The sequence below is a fragment of the Protopterus annectens genome, chromosome 3.part1, assembly GCF_019279795.1.
Source record: "Protopterus annectens isolate FY-2018-M chromosome 3.part1, PAN1.0, whole genome shotgun sequence".
Taxonomy (NCBI): Eukaryota; Metazoa; Chordata; order Ceratodontiformes; family Protopteridae; genus Protopterus; species Protopterus annectens.
The window spans coordinates 1,904,074,469-1,904,094,942 of record NC_056732.1 but is presented as its reverse complement, the minus strand read 5'-3'; the positions used below and the strand labels follow the sequence as shown (position 1 = coordinate 1,904,094,942).

Below are 20,474 nucleotides of genomic sequence, written 5' to 3'. Positions count from 1 at the left end.
CATAATACTTAAACTGTTACAAAGGTAACTAATGCTTTACACATGACATAAAACTGACAAAGTTGTTCAAGGGAAACAGTAGAAGGCTGAACTAGGAATGTCACAGAATGTAACAATCACATTCTGAAAAATAGTATTAAATTGACAATAATCACTCGGTTTAACCTTTGCTGATTATACAAAATAGAATGCTGCCATTTAAATCTAAAAACGCTCAGTATATGCCATAAAATGGCAATTTATGAATATGATAAGGGAACGTGTAATCATTAATCACAATAAGTGAATTTGTTGTTTTAACCTATAATTTCACTCATTTTATAATAAGACATGACAGATATGAAAATCCTTATGTGTAGGAAATGGGGGGGGATGCGCTGATAATTAAAATGCACTAACTTTCATCAATGTTCACATAAAACAAACTTGATGCTTTAAGTCAGCAACAAACAAAATGATTACTTAAATGCTCACAAACAATGAAATATAACTTCTGATATATCCAGTAAAATACATTGTATTATAAACATTAAGTATAAATATTATTACCATCTATTTATAAGTAATACGTTTTGAAATACTTCATCAATAAGGGTGAATATGTTAAATAACTGTGTGCTATAAGCTTTTACTGAGGTGTTATATATGATATATCCTACTTTACTATGATTGAATTGCTTGTCATCTATCTTTCATGTAAATATTAATTGCTTATACAATAAGTAGACATTTATATTGTATTAAAATTCTGTCTAATCTACAACATTACTATATCTGTTCAAAATAACATAAATATTGCTTATTCCTATTACAAATATTCTCCATATGATAATTCAATTTATGGAGCACAGATATTTTGGATTGTCAAGGTATGAGTGATAATCTGATGGACTTAGGTTTATCCATCAGATTAGGAATGATTTTCATTCCATGGCTAGTGCAGATCTTACCTTTGTTAACATTTATTAATTTAAATTTGTTATTTCACAAAACATTTTAGTATGCCTGACCAAAACAATTTCCTTTAAAAGCTCAAACATATACTTTACAGTTATCAGAGGAAAAATTTTAATACTCACAAGAACACAAAAAATACATAGTCTAAATAACTTAAGATGGATTTAACTTTACTATCTTTAAATACCAATGGCTTAAACAATCCTAGCAAGAGATCAAATCTACTGAAATATTTAAAACTGAACAAAGCACAAATTGTCTTCCTTCAAGAAACTCATTTCTAAACAAATGACAATTACAAATGGAATCTTAATGAATATTTGATATTGGCGCAATCCACTTATAAGACAAAGACAAAAGGGGTAACAATTTTATGGAAAACAAATGTGATTAACCCAGAAATCATTTATAGGTATGAAGATAAAGAAGGCCTTACGGCATTAGTAATAGTTAAATATAATTACAGAATATGGACCCTAGCCAATCTATACTGGTTCCCAGGCATTGGAACAGGAACTGTTAAAAAACACTTGGATTTAATTTCCAATAATTATAAAGGCAACTTAATATTAGGAGGAGATTTTAGCTGTATATTTTATATTTCTGAAACTAAAATAAAAGACCTCTGCGTACATCTGCTGTATCAAAAGCTTTAAACAAGTGGGTAGAATCAGTTCATCTTGTAGATACTTTCAAATTTAAAGAAGATACATCTTTGTTCTTTTCCCATCAAGATCACAGATTTGGTATCCAAATTAGAATACATTAAATATTTGCTGCCCATGACTTACACTCTAAAAATCATTAATTTCTCAATAACTCCCTGCTCCTTTTCAGACCACAATTCATTGATACTCAAACTTCAAAATGGGTACAAACCATTCATCTTTAACTCCAGAAGCCCAGCATATATAACTAAAATTAAAGAGTTCAAACCATGGGTATTATCTGAATTACAATTCTTCTTAGATATTAATTATACCACAGAGATAAATAAAATAATGATGTGGGACTTATTAAAAGCTTACATATATGGTAAACCTCTAACTTGGTATAAAAAATCAGAGAATGGGATTCTGAATTATTAGATCTACAATACAAACTTTTGTCAGGAAAAGCTGAAAAAAATCAAAATTGTTTGAGATTAAAAAGAAAGTAGAAGTATTAAACAATAAATACAACAAAATTCTAACACATAAAAGTAGTTTAGCTTTAGAAAAACTAAAATGTAATACCTTGGCCACTTGTCCCAAATATATACATAATTTATCCACAAGAATCAAAATACAATCAAAAGCTAATAACATTAAAAGTATCTTCCATAAAAAGAAATGGAAAATGTCTCAGATATAGGTGACATTCTTGATGCCTACAGAAATCACTATATGGAACATTTCCAAAAAGAAAATATAAATATTGATCAATTAAATCTAGATGAAAAATGTTCTAATATAAAAAAGTACCAGAAAAATTAAAACTAGGTCTGCAAGCACCCATATCCTACAAAGAAATTACAGATACAATAAAAGAGGGTGAAAATAATAAAGCTCCATGTATAGATGGCATAAATATAGAAATATATAAACTGTTCCTTCAATGATACTATTCCTCTTCCATAAAACTTTATTAGAAATTCAGTCACAAGTTCTAATACCATCCTCTTGGATATATTCCTTAATCACACCAATCCTATAGGAAAACAAATCCCCAAACCTCTGTACCTCATATAGACCTATATCATTATTAAATAATGACTATAACATATTCATGAAAATATTAACTAACAGATTGAAAATACCACTATCCAAAACAATAAATAATGATCAAACTGGAGTTATATATAATAGAAACACACATGACAATATTAAAAGGATAATTTCTCTTACAGATTATGTTAATAAAGAAAATAAAGAAACACTCATAACTGGTTTATAGATAAAGCCTTTGATTCCCTAAACTGGGACTATTTATTCAAAATCATAATGCTATTTGAATTTCTTGCATCCTTTGTTCATCTCCTAAAGACTATATATACAAATAATTTAGCGTATGTGAAGTTAGGTCCTTTTACCTCTGGATCTACACATACAACAAAAGGCACTAAACAAGGATGTTCCATGTCACCGATTATATTTGCTCAAGTTATTGAAATATTGACAGATTCAATTCATAACAATATAAAATCAAAGGAATGGATGTTTATGAATAATACAATTCTAAAGTAATGCTATTTGCTGATGACATATTACTAACATTATCTAATACAAAAGAGATATTAGAAGAATTTAGATATGTTAATTGACAAATTTCACATGACTTCAGGACTCCACTTCAATAAATCAAAATCAAAATTGTTATTTTTAAATAAAAAAAAGAACTGCAGACTAAGGGGGATCACATCATAGGGAAATGAGTATCTGCCTTAAAATATCTAGGAATTGAGTTATGCAAGGATAATAATGAATTAGTCTAAAAAAACTACAATAATATCGTCAATACAATTAAAATCTCTGTGCAAAAATGGAACAAAATAATATTAACATTTGAAGATAGACTACAGTTAATAAAATGGTTTTACTGTCCAAGAACCTATACATAGCCTTGGCAATACAACTGTTACCAGAAAGGAATATACTTAAAGAAATAAATTCATGCCTAATAAAATATTTATGGTTTCCCAAAAGAAACAGAATAGCTTTAACACATCATATCAGACCATGGAAACAGGGAGGATTAAACTTTCCTGATATAGAAACATATATAAAAGCATCAATATCTAAAACAATCTCAGACTGGATAAGTCCAAATTACTCTGCAAACTGGAAAGAATTACTTACTGTAATATCAATAAATGAATTTGATTTACAAAACAAATGTCAAATAACAGATAAAAATTTGCCATGACACATATGTATTAGGATGCAATATAACATAACTAAACACACTAAAACTCGTTTGATTAATTATTACATTGACTCAGTTAGGAAAATTATTAATGCAAATATAGATTTAAAAATCTGGTTTGATCTTTTAACACCATTTATAGTCACAAAGAACTTTCCACATAAAATATACAGATAAATTAGTAATTCCTGGGAACAGAGAGGGTTTGTTTGTTGGCTCCAATGTATCAAAGCACTAAAAGTTTTAGATATGCAAGTAATAAAAAGAACATACAAAATTCCACAACAGGACTGGCTAACTTTATAGAGTATTCTGTCATATTTGCAAGATTTAAGTAGCATAATTAACAATTCTTCATTTAAAGAAATACCTAAATTTATGAAATACATATATGAAATCATATATAATGACTTTGATATTTCAAAATTTTACAAAATATAGATAAACTATAAAACAATACCCAAAACCTCATATTGGAAATACATAACAAAAGGACACTCATTACAGTTAACTGAAGATATTAAAACAAATATCTTATTATCGATAAAATATATATCCTTTACACCAAACTGGAAAGTTTTTAATTGAAAATGCTTGTACAGAGCATTCTTAATCCCAGACAGAATCAGTAAAATTAGTTCTTCCATAAAAGGAATATGTTGGAGATGTGAGCAAGTACACAATGCAGATTGGAACCACATTTTCTTTGATTATGTTAAAATTAAGGCATTTTGGAATGGTATTAATAACATTCTACAAGCTTTATTTAATGAATCATTTTATTTAACTACAGCTGTTGTATTATTAAATGTGAGCAAAGGTCCTCATTTGAATAGGTCAAACATGTATCTAGTATGGACTATATTTGTGCAATTTCAAGAAAGTGTATAATGAAGATGGAATACAAACACAATAACTACTTTAGAAGACCTCTACAGCCTACTGAAGAGCACAGCATTATTGGAAATTAAAATTAAAGAACTAAGAAGTTATCCAAAGCCATTTATCAACAACCCTTGGGGAAAAGTCTTATCGTTGACTGACACTATACAATAATTGATCAAACACTCTGGTAATGGAATGGACATACTTACAAAGTAACTGTATACATTAAGATCTGTTATAGTGTCAGGCTAATGTAAATAGTGTACATAGTTAATTAAAATGTTATGTATAATTACTATGGAATTCATTCAAATGTATTTGAAAAATAAAAAAAATTGAGAAAATAAAAGAATGATGTCACATTATGAACAAAAGATCATGAATTTGCACAACTGGCATAGCTTATGGTGTGATTCAAAGAGGGTACAATTTATATAAACCAGGGAACAGATGGTAGATATTCCCAACTGCTTTGCTAAGGATGGCACTTCTTCCCCAAGGCTTAATTCTTGAACACCCTCTAGCTCCTTTTTTTAGGTAATGACAGTCTTCTAATGCCTTCAGCATAACTAAACTGAATCTGGATGACATTAAGGTATTGTTGCCTAATGCTAGAAGCCTTAACAAAAAACTCCAGTACCTACAGGCATTCCTTACCCTGGAAAATGTTGATATATGTATGATCACAGAGAACTGGTTGAACATTGAAAGGACTCGTGTCAGTGCAGGATTCTAATGCCTAACATACAATCAGGCCCACTGCATTAGACAAATGCATTAAATGCAGTGTTATCTCCAAAAACACTGCATCTACAGACTTGTTATACAAGGGAAAAACCCGGATCTCTTCCACATCCAACTTAACTAATATAGAGTCCTTATGTATTAACTCAAACAACTTTCCTCTAGGAGACTTTAGCTACCCCTCTATAAACTGAGAGACATGTACATCCTCAAATATGCAAGCTCAGAGATTTCTGGACCAGTTAAACTAGGGGAGATAAAATCCTGGACTTGGTTGTTACCAACATGGGGAGCTTTGCTCTCCATCAGTTGTAACTTCCTCCCTGGTCAAATCATTTCACAAGCCACTCACATCCACAGTGAGACTGAAGCCTGAAGCACCTAGCAATACTTCGTTATTCAGAGATTATGTAAAGGCTAATCTACTAAAAGTGAGTGAGTGATGACAACAATTCAAAAGCCCCTTTCCTTGTTGATGATCCCACTGCCTATGCAGAATCCTTCACTGTCAGATTCTATGCAGATGTAAATCGCTACATAGATGTATTTGTCCCCTCAGAAATAAATACAATGCCAAATTCAAAAATAATCTCCTATGGTAGAATTAATAGAAAAAGGCTGTATAATAAAAAAATTTTTTTTTTTTTGCAAGAAAAAATAAACCTAACTCTCAATATGCCAGAAATGCTTTTGCTAAATTAAAAATGGAATGCTGGAACTAATCAAGTCAATTTGTCCAAGGGGTTCCACCTTTGTCCCTCATTGACAGGAGTGACAGGTGCTGACTGAGGTTTTTGGGGGATAAACTCTTGGCTAGGCTTGTAAGGGCCCAGGACCATTAGCCTAGTAACCTGCTATGACAGATATGTGGTAAAATAGCCACCCAGGCAAAGGATAATCACAAAGCCTTCTTTAATTATGTTAACAATCTCAGATAAAATGCCAAGCACTGTGCGAAGATAATGTTAAATGATACTACATACTTGGACCCAGAGGACATAGCCAATGCATCAGCAGGCAAATTTATCTCTAAATTCATCCCCATTCAGTATTTTCTTAATGCATACCCACATGTACACCTCCCTCAACTTTCCCAAGAGTAAATTCTTAAAGCACTGTCTAGGGCCAAGGCACTAGGTCTTTTAGGCCAGATAACATACCAGGTTGCCTACTGGTCAGCATTAAACATGGCTTGTCTTATCAAGCAGGCTCATACCACATGAATGGAGGACAGCAAAATTAATTTCCTTTCACAAATGTGGGATGTCAGAGGACCTGAGTAATTGCTGACAAATAAACCTGACCAGTCTCATCTGTAAGGTAATGGACATGATCATTACGGAATTAATGAATATGGATATAGGTAACATATAGAGTATCAAACTAGCCTAGTTCTGATTCATAAAGAGCAGGTCCTGCTTATTTATTTATTTTTATTTTATTTATTTATTTAATTTTATATGTGATTACCGGGTTGGTCTGACTGGACAATCACAATCAGGTGCCCATTTTCAGCAGAGACCCATGGAGAAAAGCTCCAACATACATGACAGTCATAAAAATACAAAATACAACAGCTCCACATACATGATAAAAATACAAAAGTCAGAGATGAGTAGAAAGTAACAGAGCAAACAATTGTACATTAACCTGGTTAATTTCTTCAAAAAGGTTACTGAAGCAAGGGACACAGGCAAAGCAGTGCGCACTGCATATTTACAAATTGGAAAAGTATTTCACACCATCCCACACTCCGGTATTATAGATAAACTCCCACCTAGTTGTTGATCCCAATGTAACTGATGGGATAGCAAACTGACTCAAACAGAAGTCAGAAAATTATGGTGGGTGGTAAACTCCCCAGAGGACACCAAGATCCTCCAAGAGGTCCTGTCCTGAACAAATAGCTGGTGTAAAACCCATGAATTAAAACTAAATGCCAAAAAGTATATAATCATATCCTTTGGTAAGCATGACTCTCATAACAACTATCATATTGATAACACACCACTGAAAATTGATCCTGCAGTTAGGGACCTTTGAAGCTATCTTAACAAAGAACTGTTCTTTGATAACCACATATCCACTGTTGTAAGGAAGTCTTTTATTAGTGCACAGCTTATATCTAAAGATATTGCGCCCAGGTCCAGACATGTAATTGCTCCACTGTAATCAGCACTCATTAGTCCAATCATTGAGCTTTCGCCTCTTTCGGTATATACCTGTCCAAACTTTTGTCATATCTGGAATGACCACAGTGCTTTTACAGTAAAGAAAATCAAGGACCCATATCATAAAAAAGTATGCAGACCATCTCAAAGCCTTCTCTCTCTTCTCAGTATCATACAGGTTATTGAAAGCCTACCTCTGGCCTGGATATAGAGGTTCAATAGACCCCCTTCTGTCAGTCCTACTACACATCTGCAAGTACGACTGTATCATAAAAACCCAGTCTAGGGATCTCAACCTTTTTTTGCAAAATAAACAGAATATGTTGGAGAAATAGGTATGTATTACAGACAACACCTCTCCCATGAAACTATTTGGAAATGGAAGGTTAGGCTTCTTATGATCCTCACAAGTCAACAGCCTATTACATACCTATAAACCTACGAACATATAAATAAGGCACTTTAGAATGATAAACTCATATCTTAGTGTATCTCCCACCTCTGGATCAAACTTCCTCTACATATCAGTATGAGTAGCGTACATTAACTTCAAGGTAAACCTAAGTATCTGGATTAGAAGCCTCAAATTCTTCCCTTGTCTAGCCTGTCTTGTCCCCTATGTTGCTGGATGGAATCTTTGAATATTGTTTATTGGCTAAGCTTGCAATTGACTGTAGACTGATTACCTGATAAAAACCATTGAACCTATGAACAAGCTCAAAGGTGAGCTCATGCAAGGTCTTGTGCTGGCACAGGTATGAAAAGGGCCTGCACAGGTGACCAGGATCTGGCACCCAGGGCTTTGCTTGCCAAGGGTGGCAATAAGAAGTTAGAGACCTCTGCATAATCTGGTGCTAGCATCAAGTCATATAGTGCAAGGGAGCATTCCCACATATCCATGATTTAAACTTCCATCAGATAACAGACATTTTTTTTAATACCTGAACTCTGAACTGAGGACTGCTTCTGAGAGGCCCAGAGAACACTCCCCCTGCAGCTTTAGAAGCTTGCATTGTAAGATGGACAACTTGAACCTGAATACCTTAAACCACTGCTGGGTGACTTTAGGGACAGTTCCACTAGCTCAAGCTCGTCAGCAGTGAGCTCTGGCCGATTGGGCCATAGGTATAGCCTACACCCCAGACTGAACTCCCCCCAGAATGGCAGACAGTACTGCACCTTCTATGGGCTTTGCATAAGACAATATTAGATATTTTTGTTATATTATTATATATACTATTTATTTAGATATAATATCAAATCTAACATCAATAAAGAGTGGGATGACAAGCAAATACATGACTGAGACAGTCATTTTAAGAGCAGACTTACCTTTGGATATCTACACTATGGCCCACCTTAAGACTAATGGACGTTGTTATTGTTCTTTGGCTATGAACTAAGGCCGTGCTTCCTTCAATTCTGATGGAAAGAACTTTCAACCATTGACATTCTCCCTGCAGTAAGGAAGGCCAAGAGTTTTCTTCTCCAACATCTGAGGGTGGCAGGTTTAAACAGCTGACATTTGTGCAATGCTCTACTTTGTGATCCTCTCTTAGCAAGAAGGCACAGCATTGGACATTTGCCTAGTAATTTGACAGCTGTATGGATTTTGCCAGTTTCCATCTATGCACTGAATTTGAGAATGTTTTACCAACATCTATTAAGGCTGAAACCTGAACTGTGCAAACAGCTGAAAAGAGGTTGTGAGTTCAGGTTTGGTTCACCCGCATAATCCGCACATGTTATCATCGTGTTCTAACAGTGGATGTGCAGCGTCAAGCATAGCAGCTTCAGAATATAAAGTATCAAATTTTCCCAGTGTTACATCATGTATATCTGCTCATTTTCTGATTAATATACAAGGCAGAAGGAATCAATTATAAATTTAGTGCAAGTATAACTGCACACAGATATGGTCATTTAATAGCTTTCACTGAGTCAACAGCACTAAGGTCTTCAAACACTCACCAGAAAATATCTTCCCATTTTGTTATTTTACTGTAAAGCAAACCTGAAAAGAAAGCATCTAAACAGCTAGACTCATGGAAAATGTGTGCAATCTTTTCAGATGCTCCAATCCACCATCTTGTAAAACTTCCTGTATTTTGAAGTAGTTTTTTACTGCTTTAGGTTATTTTACATCATATCTAGCATACAAAGTTATCCTGATAATTTGCATATTCTATCCTGTGTGCATCTGCATTTCCTACAACCTTACTTTTTATCCAGCACTGACAAAGCCTCCTGCCCCAGTCATCCATGTTCTTCTATACAGCTCTTCTTCTTTTGTATTTTAATTCATTTACGCATCATGGTTGACATACCAGTAATTTCTGCATTATACTGTTAATCTTATATATGCCCATATTTTTAACCCTGCACTTCCCAAACGTTACCACTAACCAATAATAAGTGACTGAAACATTATCAAAGCCTGCTGTTACAGTTCTGTTCCCTTTCTTCTAGACCAATGTATAACATATACAGAGGCCTGTGTTCTCTGCATCATAACAGCAAGTACTTCAGCCTACTTCATATCTGACCAAATGATCTCAAAAGTAACAGTTAACAATCTTCCAAACTTCTTTATATCTACCGCATCAAAAGATAACATTTATTTTTGGTTTGTAAAACATTCTTGGTTCATGTCTAGAAAAAAGTTCTTTTAGATTAGCTAGATTACCCAATTAACATATTAACATAGCAATAAATAACCTTGGTAGTAAGAGCTTTGCATTTGCTTACCAGATGGTTGTACATGTTTCCAGAACAGTTTGTTGTTGGTCCTGTAAAGTTATTTTGATTTTACTGGAGACTGCTGGAGTTTGCATGTCATCTGGTCTTCTCTTACGACCAGACAGATTTACGGTCATATCAATAGATTTTGAGTACGTGTTTTTGCAAGGAGTGGAAGAGACTGATGACACCAAATGTGGTGTTGCTGCAACAGTGTTTTTTTCTTTATGGCTTGTCTGAAATAAGGGAAAGACAGGAAATAAAAAAATTAAAATATGCATATTTCTGCAAGTGAATAATTACAGAATATAAAAGATATGTGCACACCATATCAGCTGATCTGCAAGAGGGCCCTCAGCAGTGGGTAACTGTAGTAATTTCCTATTGAAATAACCAGAGTTAGGCACATTTTTTATTCTTGTGTATCTCCTACATGCATGTGTTTTCATGTTAAAATGACGGCTAGGATTGCACATCCATTCATTCCCCTCTGCTCTCCATCAGTACCGTCACATACTGAGTACAAGCTGAACCAAAATATCAAAATGTAACTGTGAAGACTGAGGGGCTACCAGCCCAGCCAGACAGAATTTTGTAAATGATTCTATGTGATTTGTAAATATTAATATAATTCACAGGCTATTTTACAAATGTAAGAAAAACTGTTATATGTTTTGAACTTCAAAAATGTAACCACAGTGCACTCTGCTGGAAGAAAGCTGATAAGTCAAGTATTTTATGACTGGTTGATCTCAAAGCTCGGAGTCAGTATGTCTGGAGCAGCAAATTCTTTCTATTGTTTTGAGACCAGATTTAATTGCTAAATTTTACATGTGCAATGTCTTTTATTGCTGGGGCTTCCTGCAGGTGCACATTGCAAAAAGAAATGGAAATTTTGAGTTTCTATTAGCCTGCGAAGCTAGACCAGAGAAGTGTCAAGAATGATGTAATGTAAAATGACTCAGCAGTACTGTGTTATCAATTTAAGTCTTTCTCAGAGAGAGAGAAAAAGCATGTTTGCATTTGTCTTCAAAACTGACATCACCAGCACTCTGCCTTTGCTCTGCAGGAATGTAAGTTATTTAGAACATTGATTTCTCTTAGAAATAGATAGAAAATAGTAAGACTGACTAGCTGTTTTTATATTTATGTCAGGCTATTCTAAAATATTATTTTACGCATTTTCCTGTATCTGAACTCTTGACTAGCACTGTGTTGAATTGAGATTTGTCCTGTGTTTTTATTATTTATTATTAAATATTTTTAAACATTTTAACTGTGGCTGTTTTAAGTAGAGATAATTTAAGCTCTTAGAGTGCATTGCATGTATTTGGTAATATCATATCAGTCACTCCTAAATAGCCTTCAGGTCTCAGTCACACTTACTATTTGGATAATAGTAATATTACACAATGAAACTGGTCACCCTTTGGGAAGGGCCTTTTAGTAGCTGATAAGTAGTGGTTGGTGGCAAGCGGTACTACTGTACAGTCTGGGCAGAAGGGGTATAGCTGGAGAACCTGTGCCAGCCTTCCCCAGGAGTGTTTGTGTGTTTGCATATAAATCAAATCTTAAAGTGTGCATGTGTCAGCTACTTGGGCAGGGACATGAAGCACTGGTTGGACAGAGAGGGTGCTGGAGGTTTTGGCTTGACCACTAGGCTGAGATCTGTACCATATAGCTATGCCAGTGGGGAGTCTTGCTGGGGATCTGGAGAAAAAGGGAGAAACCAGCAACAGACTGTGATCGCTGTGTGTTCTTAAGGGAAATTGTACTTTACTGTGTGTGCACTTGTTATCCCTCCCACTGTGAACGCCTCACTAGTGTTAGTGGTGAGGACTGAGGCTCCTTGATTACTGGGCTAGTGCACGGGTGTCACAGTAACATTAAAATAATGAAAATGTTTATGGGGGCCTTCACATAATAAGTCTCTTGTCATGAAACCAAATAAAGGGGCAGTGGTCGTAGTCATGAATTTTATTGATTATGTCACTAAAATGATTGAAGTACTTTTTTATTCAGATTTTTATATTTAGTTTCTAAATATTAAGTTAATAGTTCATACAGGAAAATATTATATGTTTAATGATTTATTTATTACTGAACAAATTGCTAAGATACGTTTTGATTTTTTTCAAGTTATGGAGCCTGTTTCATTTATTTATGGGATACCAAAACTGCATAAAAAATGTTGAAAGTCTCTCAATGAGTCCAATAGTTACTGCTAATGGGGTTCAAAGCAGACTATTTTTCTATTTTTATTAAAACAGAACTGAAGCAAGTTTTACAAAATATGACTCCATTCTTAAAGGTTCATGGCATTTTTTTTACAAAAAAATCAAAAGTATTGATAAGTTTATACAAGACATGTATTTCATAAACATTGAAATGCAGAAACTTTTCCTCCTTTCCACATGATAAATGGGTTGGAATTGCACCATGAAGTTTTAATTGATGACAAGGATATTAATTCCAGTGATCTCATAATAACTGCATAACTTATGGAAGTAGTATTATTAAACAATTATTTTTGCTTTGATGGGGCATATTATTATAAACATGGATTTGCTATGCGTTCATCAGCTGCTCCTATTGTTTTGCTAATTTAGCATTAGCTTCCTGGGATGATCTCTTCATGCTTTTCTAAGTTCATAATAGAATCATAACATCATACTACAGATTTCTGGATGTTGTTTTCTTTATTGGATAGGTAGTCTAGATGATTTTGATCAATTTTTAAATATATTACTAGTACTACTACCCTTCTGAGATTTACAAAAAATGTGAAAGTAAAGAGAAACATTTTCTGGATGTCACCATTTCTAAGGATTTTGGGAAGTGTAAATATTTATTTAAAGTATATTAAAAACCAACATTTTCAAATAATTATAAACATTTTCTAGTTGACATTCTCTGCGTTAGAAAAGGGATTTAGTTAAGGTGCAAATGATCAGTGTCCAAATTGACATTAGATTATCAAAATTTTATTAAGGAAATAGTGACACTAAATTTTTGAGGAAAGGGGTTACCCACACGAAATTTTAGAAGAAATGGTATCAACAGTAATGGAGATCTGCATCAGTATTTATGCACCTATTTTAATAATTGTTCTTTAGAATAGGCCAAGAAAGATTCAGAGATATAGAACCTAACAACACACATTAACTGTATAATTCTTATATTTTTGAATAGATCTAAAAAGGTAAGAAATAACAATAATTACTAGATATTCGAATATCTTTCATATGATAAAGGGATTATTAAAATACTAGGAACAATGCCAAATTATGTTTATAAAATATATAGCAATATAAAAATATGTTGGAATGAACATGTAAGGCAATCAAGTCATATGGAACTTATAAGTTGGCTGTTTAACCAATGTGTTTATATTTCAAACAAATTATGGATAAAATTTGCAAGCTACCCTTTACATTATTTATTCAAAGTGTAATTCAATGAAAGTAGTATATATTGCTGAGTGTGTAACTTGTATCTCTTTTTACATTGGTAAAACCACATGATCACTGAAAAAGAAGCTTTATGAACATAATTATGATATTATGAAACAGGAAGACAAGCATGCACTTAGAATGCTAGATCATGTTCTTATTTTAAAAGTTCATATTTACTTTTTTAGAACTATTGGAAAAAAGTAACAGAGGAGGGTCTAGAGAATTATGTTTAAGAAACATTAATTAATATGGCAGCTACGCTTAAACAAGACAGCCACCAAGTTTAAATGAAAGAATATCAACTTTCAGTGTTTTGAAAATATATTCGGCAAAGCTATGAAATAACTTTTTATGGAATATATATATTTTGAGATTTTTAATCATATGCTATATCAGTTTTGTCTCTTTGTTTTAAATTACTAGAAAGATAAAAAACATGATTTGATTTGTGTGTTTTGCACATATGGCTTTAAATATGATGTATGTAATCCAAAAAATGGAAGAACCAGTGCAAATAATCACCAATAAACACACAAAAGCACTGTATTGAGAAAAGTCAGACGAAAAACGCTTTGTTTCAGTTGGCGTTTAACGCTTTTTTATTTCGCCATTATTTGTTCATTAAACGCTTGTGATAATATCTGGGCTGGCCGGTGTCTTGAACTCCTCAATACAGAGCTTTAAATATGATATTACTTTTAGTTATATGATTTATACTGTTTCAAATAGTGGGGTAATTAAACAATTAATTAATTTTAATGAAGTCCACTATTGTTACCAATGGACAAAAGCACTCAATAAATGTAACTTTCAGTTATTTTTGTCTTGAATACAGTGAGGTTTTTTCACTGCTAGTTGAGTACAGGATGAAGGCACAAAATGCAAAAGTATAACCCTATTTATTGATAAACTAACAGAAAAATTAATCTGTAGCTGCGGGATGGAGGAGCCTTCCAGATACAGGGGGAAAACAACAGGGCAACTAGACAAGAAGCACTGACTTCTGATGTTCTTATCAAATATCTACTAATATGTTGAACACACAGCTGTTATGTCTGATTTCAAAGGCCCTTTGCAGTGTGCAAACGACTGGGAAGAAACGTAAACAGCATAAATTAAACCTGGAATGACAAATACAGAAGACAAAAAAAAAGCAAGCAGTTCAGAACCTGAAGTTCTATAGTACTGAGGCGACAAGGGAGACAAGCTCAAAATAATAATGTCAGACAATTGGTTCTTTTGAGCTTTTTTAACTTGTTTCAGGTTGTACATTTTGGTGTTTAAGCCTTAACTTTGATAGGATTTCAGTCTATTCACACGAAGCTGAGCAGAGGAGGGGCACTGACCACAACTCTGATTTGTGATATATAACAATAAGTATCCTGTTTTTTTTTTTTTGCTTATTTTTACTAGTTATTGCATATTCTAGCCGTTTAAAGCACTTTGTATTGTCTGATGCATACTTTTACTGTATTTTATTGTTATAAACTAATCTGCACAGTTGTATGAAAATTGATTGCCTTACAGGGCCTGATAAGGTTTTTACTGTCACACAGTCTATAAAGCTTTTTTAGCTAGTTTCACAATGTGAACGGTATTAATAGGAAATTGCCTCCATTAACTAAGCATCTGTTTGTTTGTTCTGATTTCCTGCCAAGGAGTGTATCATATAATTGATTTGCTTGCAGTTAAAAGCATTTTCTAGAGTCTCATTGCTCCTTTATCTGTTTAAAACTTTCATTTAATGGTTAAATTTTACTTTTCTGCTGTGATAGACAATTCTGTATTGTTTTCTGCCTAATATAGTTTTCCACCCTTCCGCCCTGTGAAGGCTGCCAGTCTAGCTAGCTAGATTTTTTAAAAATAATTCTATGCCATTGTAAATATTAATATGATCCGCAAGCTTGTTTTTACAAATGTAAGAAAACTAAATGTAAGACAACTGTGTATGTTCTGAGCTTCAAAAATGTAACCACAGTGCACCCTGCTGGAAAACAACGATAAGCAAAGCATTGTATGACTGATCTCAAGCCTGGAGACAGGATGTCTGGGCTAGCAAATTCTTTCTATTGTCTTAACTTAAGGAATAATTACTAGACTTCACATGTAAAGTGTCTTTTATTGCTGTAGCTTCCAGGTCAATACATGTAAATGTTGAGTTTCTGTTAGCCTGGGAACTAAAAGTGAAGTGATAAAAATGATGTAATGTGAAATGACTCAGCGGTACTGTGGATTATCAATTTAAGACTTTCCCAGAGAGAAAGATGGAGCATTTTGTATTTTGTCTGAACCTGAACACATTAGCTCACCAGCACTCACTTGCTCTGTATGTAAGTAGTATTTAGAACACTGATTTATCTTAGAGATAGACAGAAAATAGCCAGATGAGTCTAGCTGTTTTCTATATTTATGTCAGACTATCAAGTATTGGTTTAAAGCATTTTCCTGTGACCTCTGAACTTTGTAATGTCATTGTGTTGAATTAATGAGTATTGTCTTGTGTTTTTATTATTTATTATTAAATATTTTTAAACCTTTCTACTGTGGCTGTTTTGTGTAGAGATAATTTAAGCTCTAGAGTACTTGCATGTACTTGGTCATACTGTACAAAACCACTCCAATCGCCTGGCTGTTTGTCACACTTACTAACTGGATAATAATAATACTGCACAGTAAAATTGGACACCCTTTGGTAAGGGCCTTATTAGTAGCTGATAAATAGTGGTTGGTGGCAGTGGATTACTATGTAATACCCTGGGCAGAAAGGGGCATAGCTGGAGAACCTGTGGCAGCCTTCCCCAGGAGTGCATGTGTGTTTGTATATAACTCATATCTCAAAGTGTGTCTTTGTGTGTCATCTACTTGGGCAGGGACACAAAGCACTGGCTGGACACAGAGGGTCCTGGAGGTTTTGGCTTGACCACTAGGCTGAGATCTGTACCCTACAGCTGTGCCAGTGGGGAGTCTTATTGGAGATTTGGAAAGAAAGAGAGAAACCAACCCCAGACTGACTGTGATCTCTGTGTGCTCTTAAGGAAAATTGTACTTCACTGTGTGTGTACATTTTATCCTTCACAATGTGCATGCCCCTCACTGGTGCTAGTGGTGAGGATTGAGGCTCTTTGATTACTGGGTCAGTGCACGGGCGTCACATATTAATTGTTTGGCAGTGGTGGGATATCCACATCAAATATTAATTGTTTGATAGTGGTAATTTAGCCACATCACATACTAACTGGCTTGTAGTGGTGTGGACACTGAATTCCTGTAGCTTGTGTACAGTGATCACTGAAGGTGTTTTTGTCCTCTAAATCAGCCATGCAGTGAACATTCAGAGTTCAGCTCATAATTGTTTTATTTCTTTTGTTAGCTTAATTAGTCAGGGACAGCATGCAAGCATGTCGGCAGAGGAGTATGACAAGCTAACAAGGAGCCAGTTGGCCGAGATGTGCCAGGCTAAAGGACTGGTGCATGGAAACCTGAGTAAAGCAGACATGATTGCAACTTTGGTCACAGCTGCAGGAGAAAACAGCAACCAGAAGGATGATCAGACTGGCTGTGGAGATGTACAACACTCAGAGAATGGAGAGTTCAACCATTCTGCAGAGGACTTAAAAATCCATCTGGAGCTAATAAAGAGACTTGAGTTGGAGGCCAGCCATTTGGAAATAGAAGCTGAGGAGGAGAGGCATAGCAAACATGAAAACGAGATGCTAACTCTTCACCAGAGTCATGGAGGTAATTGGGAAGGGAGTAAGCAGGCCCCAGAAGCACAAAAGGTCAGTAAATTTCTTCCACAGTTTACATTTATGATAGTTTCATTCATATGTTTGAGAGGGTATGTAAACAGTATAATATTGACCAAAGGCTCTGGGAACGGTTCCTGACCACCTTACTCCATGGTAAAGCTGTAACAGTGCTGTCTAAACTGTCTGCTCATGAATTCTTTTTAATTATACTGCTGTTAAAAATTTTTGCTAGAATTTTTTAAGCTAACACCTGAAGCATATAGTCAAAGGTTTTGTGAGCACAAAGCATATGAAAATGTGTGTGAATATGTTGCTGAACTGAGCACTTATTTTCATAGATGGGTGAGTGGATGTCAGATCACCACTTCTGAAGGGCTGGCAGACCTTTTGGTGAGGGAACAAGCCCTTAGCACTTTGTCTGAGGACATGAGGATCAGGTTAGCTGATAGACAATGTTCTACTGTAGACAAGTTTGGGAAAAATGGAGACCTATACCCAGGAGGCGGAGCATCACTGCACAGGAAAGGGACACCCAGTGCTGCTCATGGGTCTAAGGGAACCCATGGTGGGCAGCCCAGACAACCCCAGCAGAATCTGAAAGTAGCAGGGGAAGCCACTAGTCCAGGTACACGTCCAGGACCAAGGGTTAAATGTTTTGAATGCAACCAGTGGGGCCATGTGGCATATAGATGTCCATAGAAGCAAGGTGGGGAACAAAAGGTGGGGCAACAAGTAAGTGGGAAAGACAGAATGCCAACAGTAGGTTGTCTTAAGACAACAAGGGTAATAAACTACCACAAGTGGTTATATCCTATCGTAGTGAATGGCAAAGAGACAATTGCTAAGAGTGACACAACCTCTGACATAACCATTGTGAAGCCTGCAATGGTTACAGAGGAGCACTACTTACCCGAGCAGTCTACTCCTGTCAGGGCTTTAGGAGAAACCCCATTCCAAATACATTTGGCTAGGATTCACCTTGACTGGGAGGGTGGAAAAGGAAGTCAGCAAGTAGGTGTGTTTGAGGATATCCCTGCAGATGTCCTGATAGGGATGCTTTTGATAATGCAGTACCATGTATTCATGCAGTTACATGCAGTCAGGCTTGGAGACAAGCATGTGGGTCTGGTAGCCTGGGGGAGACCCAGACGGACTGCACACTTGCAGTCAGGACTGGTGAGGTGGTTACTTCAGAGAAAGCTACCCTGTAGCAGTGAGACTGAAGGTGAGCCACAGCTGCTTGTTGGTACTGATGGTTCCTTGGACAGACTGACACAAAGGTAGAGGTGAGTAGTAGTACCCAGGCTGACAGTGAGACAATGCTGTCAAAGGATGCCAGACCTCTGGTGGAAGGGGAGCTGGGAAGGGTTACAAAAAGAGAGTTGAAACAGGCTCAGCACTCAGACCCTACATTACAAGGCCCGAGGCAGGCAGCTAGTGAGGCACCCGATTCTCAATGGAAGGGGGAATCTGTATAGTGGGACAAAGGGTTACTGTATAGAGAGCGGACCCCTGGGGGGCTAGAAGGTGAGAGGATACAGCAGTTGGTAGTGCCTAGAACCTACAATCTGGCACTTCTAGCCATAGCCCATGATATTCCCTTTGCAGGTCATATGGGCATAAAGTGTACAAAGAGATGTGTTATGCATAACTTCTATTGGTCTGGAATTTCCAGAGATGTAACAGGGTACTGCAGAACCTATGAGCAGTGCCAAAAGGTAGGCAAAGTGGAGACAAGTTGAGAGCTTCTTTAATGCCTTTGCCTGTGATTGAGGAGCCATTTCAGAGGGTAGCTATGGATATTGTGGGGCCTCTGAGTACCCCAAGTTCCACAGGGAAAACATATATCCTAGTGGTAGTAGATTATGCTACAAGATAACCCGAGGGAGTGGCTTTACCCTCCATTGACTGCAGAAAACGTGGTAAATGTTTTGTTAGAGATTTTCAGCAGGGTAGGTTTCCCAAAATGAATACTGACTGACAGAGGTGCCAATTTCATGTCAGACCTGCTGCCTTGTCTATGGAAGTACTGTGGGGTGATGTACCTGAAAACCACCCCCTACCATCCCCAGACTAAAGGTCTTGGTGAGAGGTTAAACTCTACTATTAAGTCCATGCTACGGGCATTTGCTGATCAGTTTAAGAGGGAGTGGAACAAATATTTGCCCCATCTGTTGCTTGCTTACAGAGAGGCTCCCCAGGAATCCACAAGTTTTTCACCCTTTGGGTTGCTGTATGGGCATAGGGTGAGGGGACCTCTAGAGTTAATTTGAGCTGAGTGGGAAGGTGAGTGCGAGTCTCACAAGGAGTCTGTTGTGGCATATGTCCTAAACCTCAGGACAAGGTTCAGGGAACTCATGGGCTTGGCCCAGGAGAACCTAGTAGAAGCACAACAACAGAAAAAGGTGTGGTATGACAGAAATGCTCGAGCTAGAGAGTATGCTGTGGGGCAGCAGGTAATGGTTCTCATTCCTGTCAGACACAACAAGCTGCAAGCAGCTTGGGAGGGACCCTACAAGGTGGTAAGAAAGGTATGTGATGTTAACTACATGATGGAACAGCTAGGCAGAAGGCAGGGGCAAAAACTGTACCATGTTAACATGATGAAACCTTACCATGATAGGGAGGCCCTTGTGCTGAGCATTTGCAGTGAATTGCAGGAGGAGTCTGTGGGAGATCTGGTGACTGATCTCCTCAGTGAGGCTCGGACTGACACCTCAGAGGAAGGGGTAGCAATGTCCCAGCAGCTATCTCCTACCTAGGTTCAAGAAGTCTGAGCAGTGTTGCAGGAGTTTGGGGACATGTTCACTGGGAAACCAGGGTGCACCCACCTGGTGCAGCACCAGGGGATACAGGACCCCACAGGCCTA

General features: G+C 36.0%; 1 protein-coding gene across 1 annotated transcript in view; it reads right to left on the bottom strand.

The window, feature by feature from the left end:
- Nucleotides 1–20,474, bottom strand: part of LOC122798817 — a 3,666,270-nt gene that overhangs the window by 478,779 nt on the left and 3,167,017 nt on the right. The window contains exon 21 of the mRNA XM_044067940.1: nucleotides 10,410–10,636. Coding sequence (XP_043923875.1) covers nucleotides 10,410–10,636 — 227 coding nt within the window. The remainder of the gene's footprint in view (nucleotides 1–10,409; nucleotides 10,637–20,474) is intronic.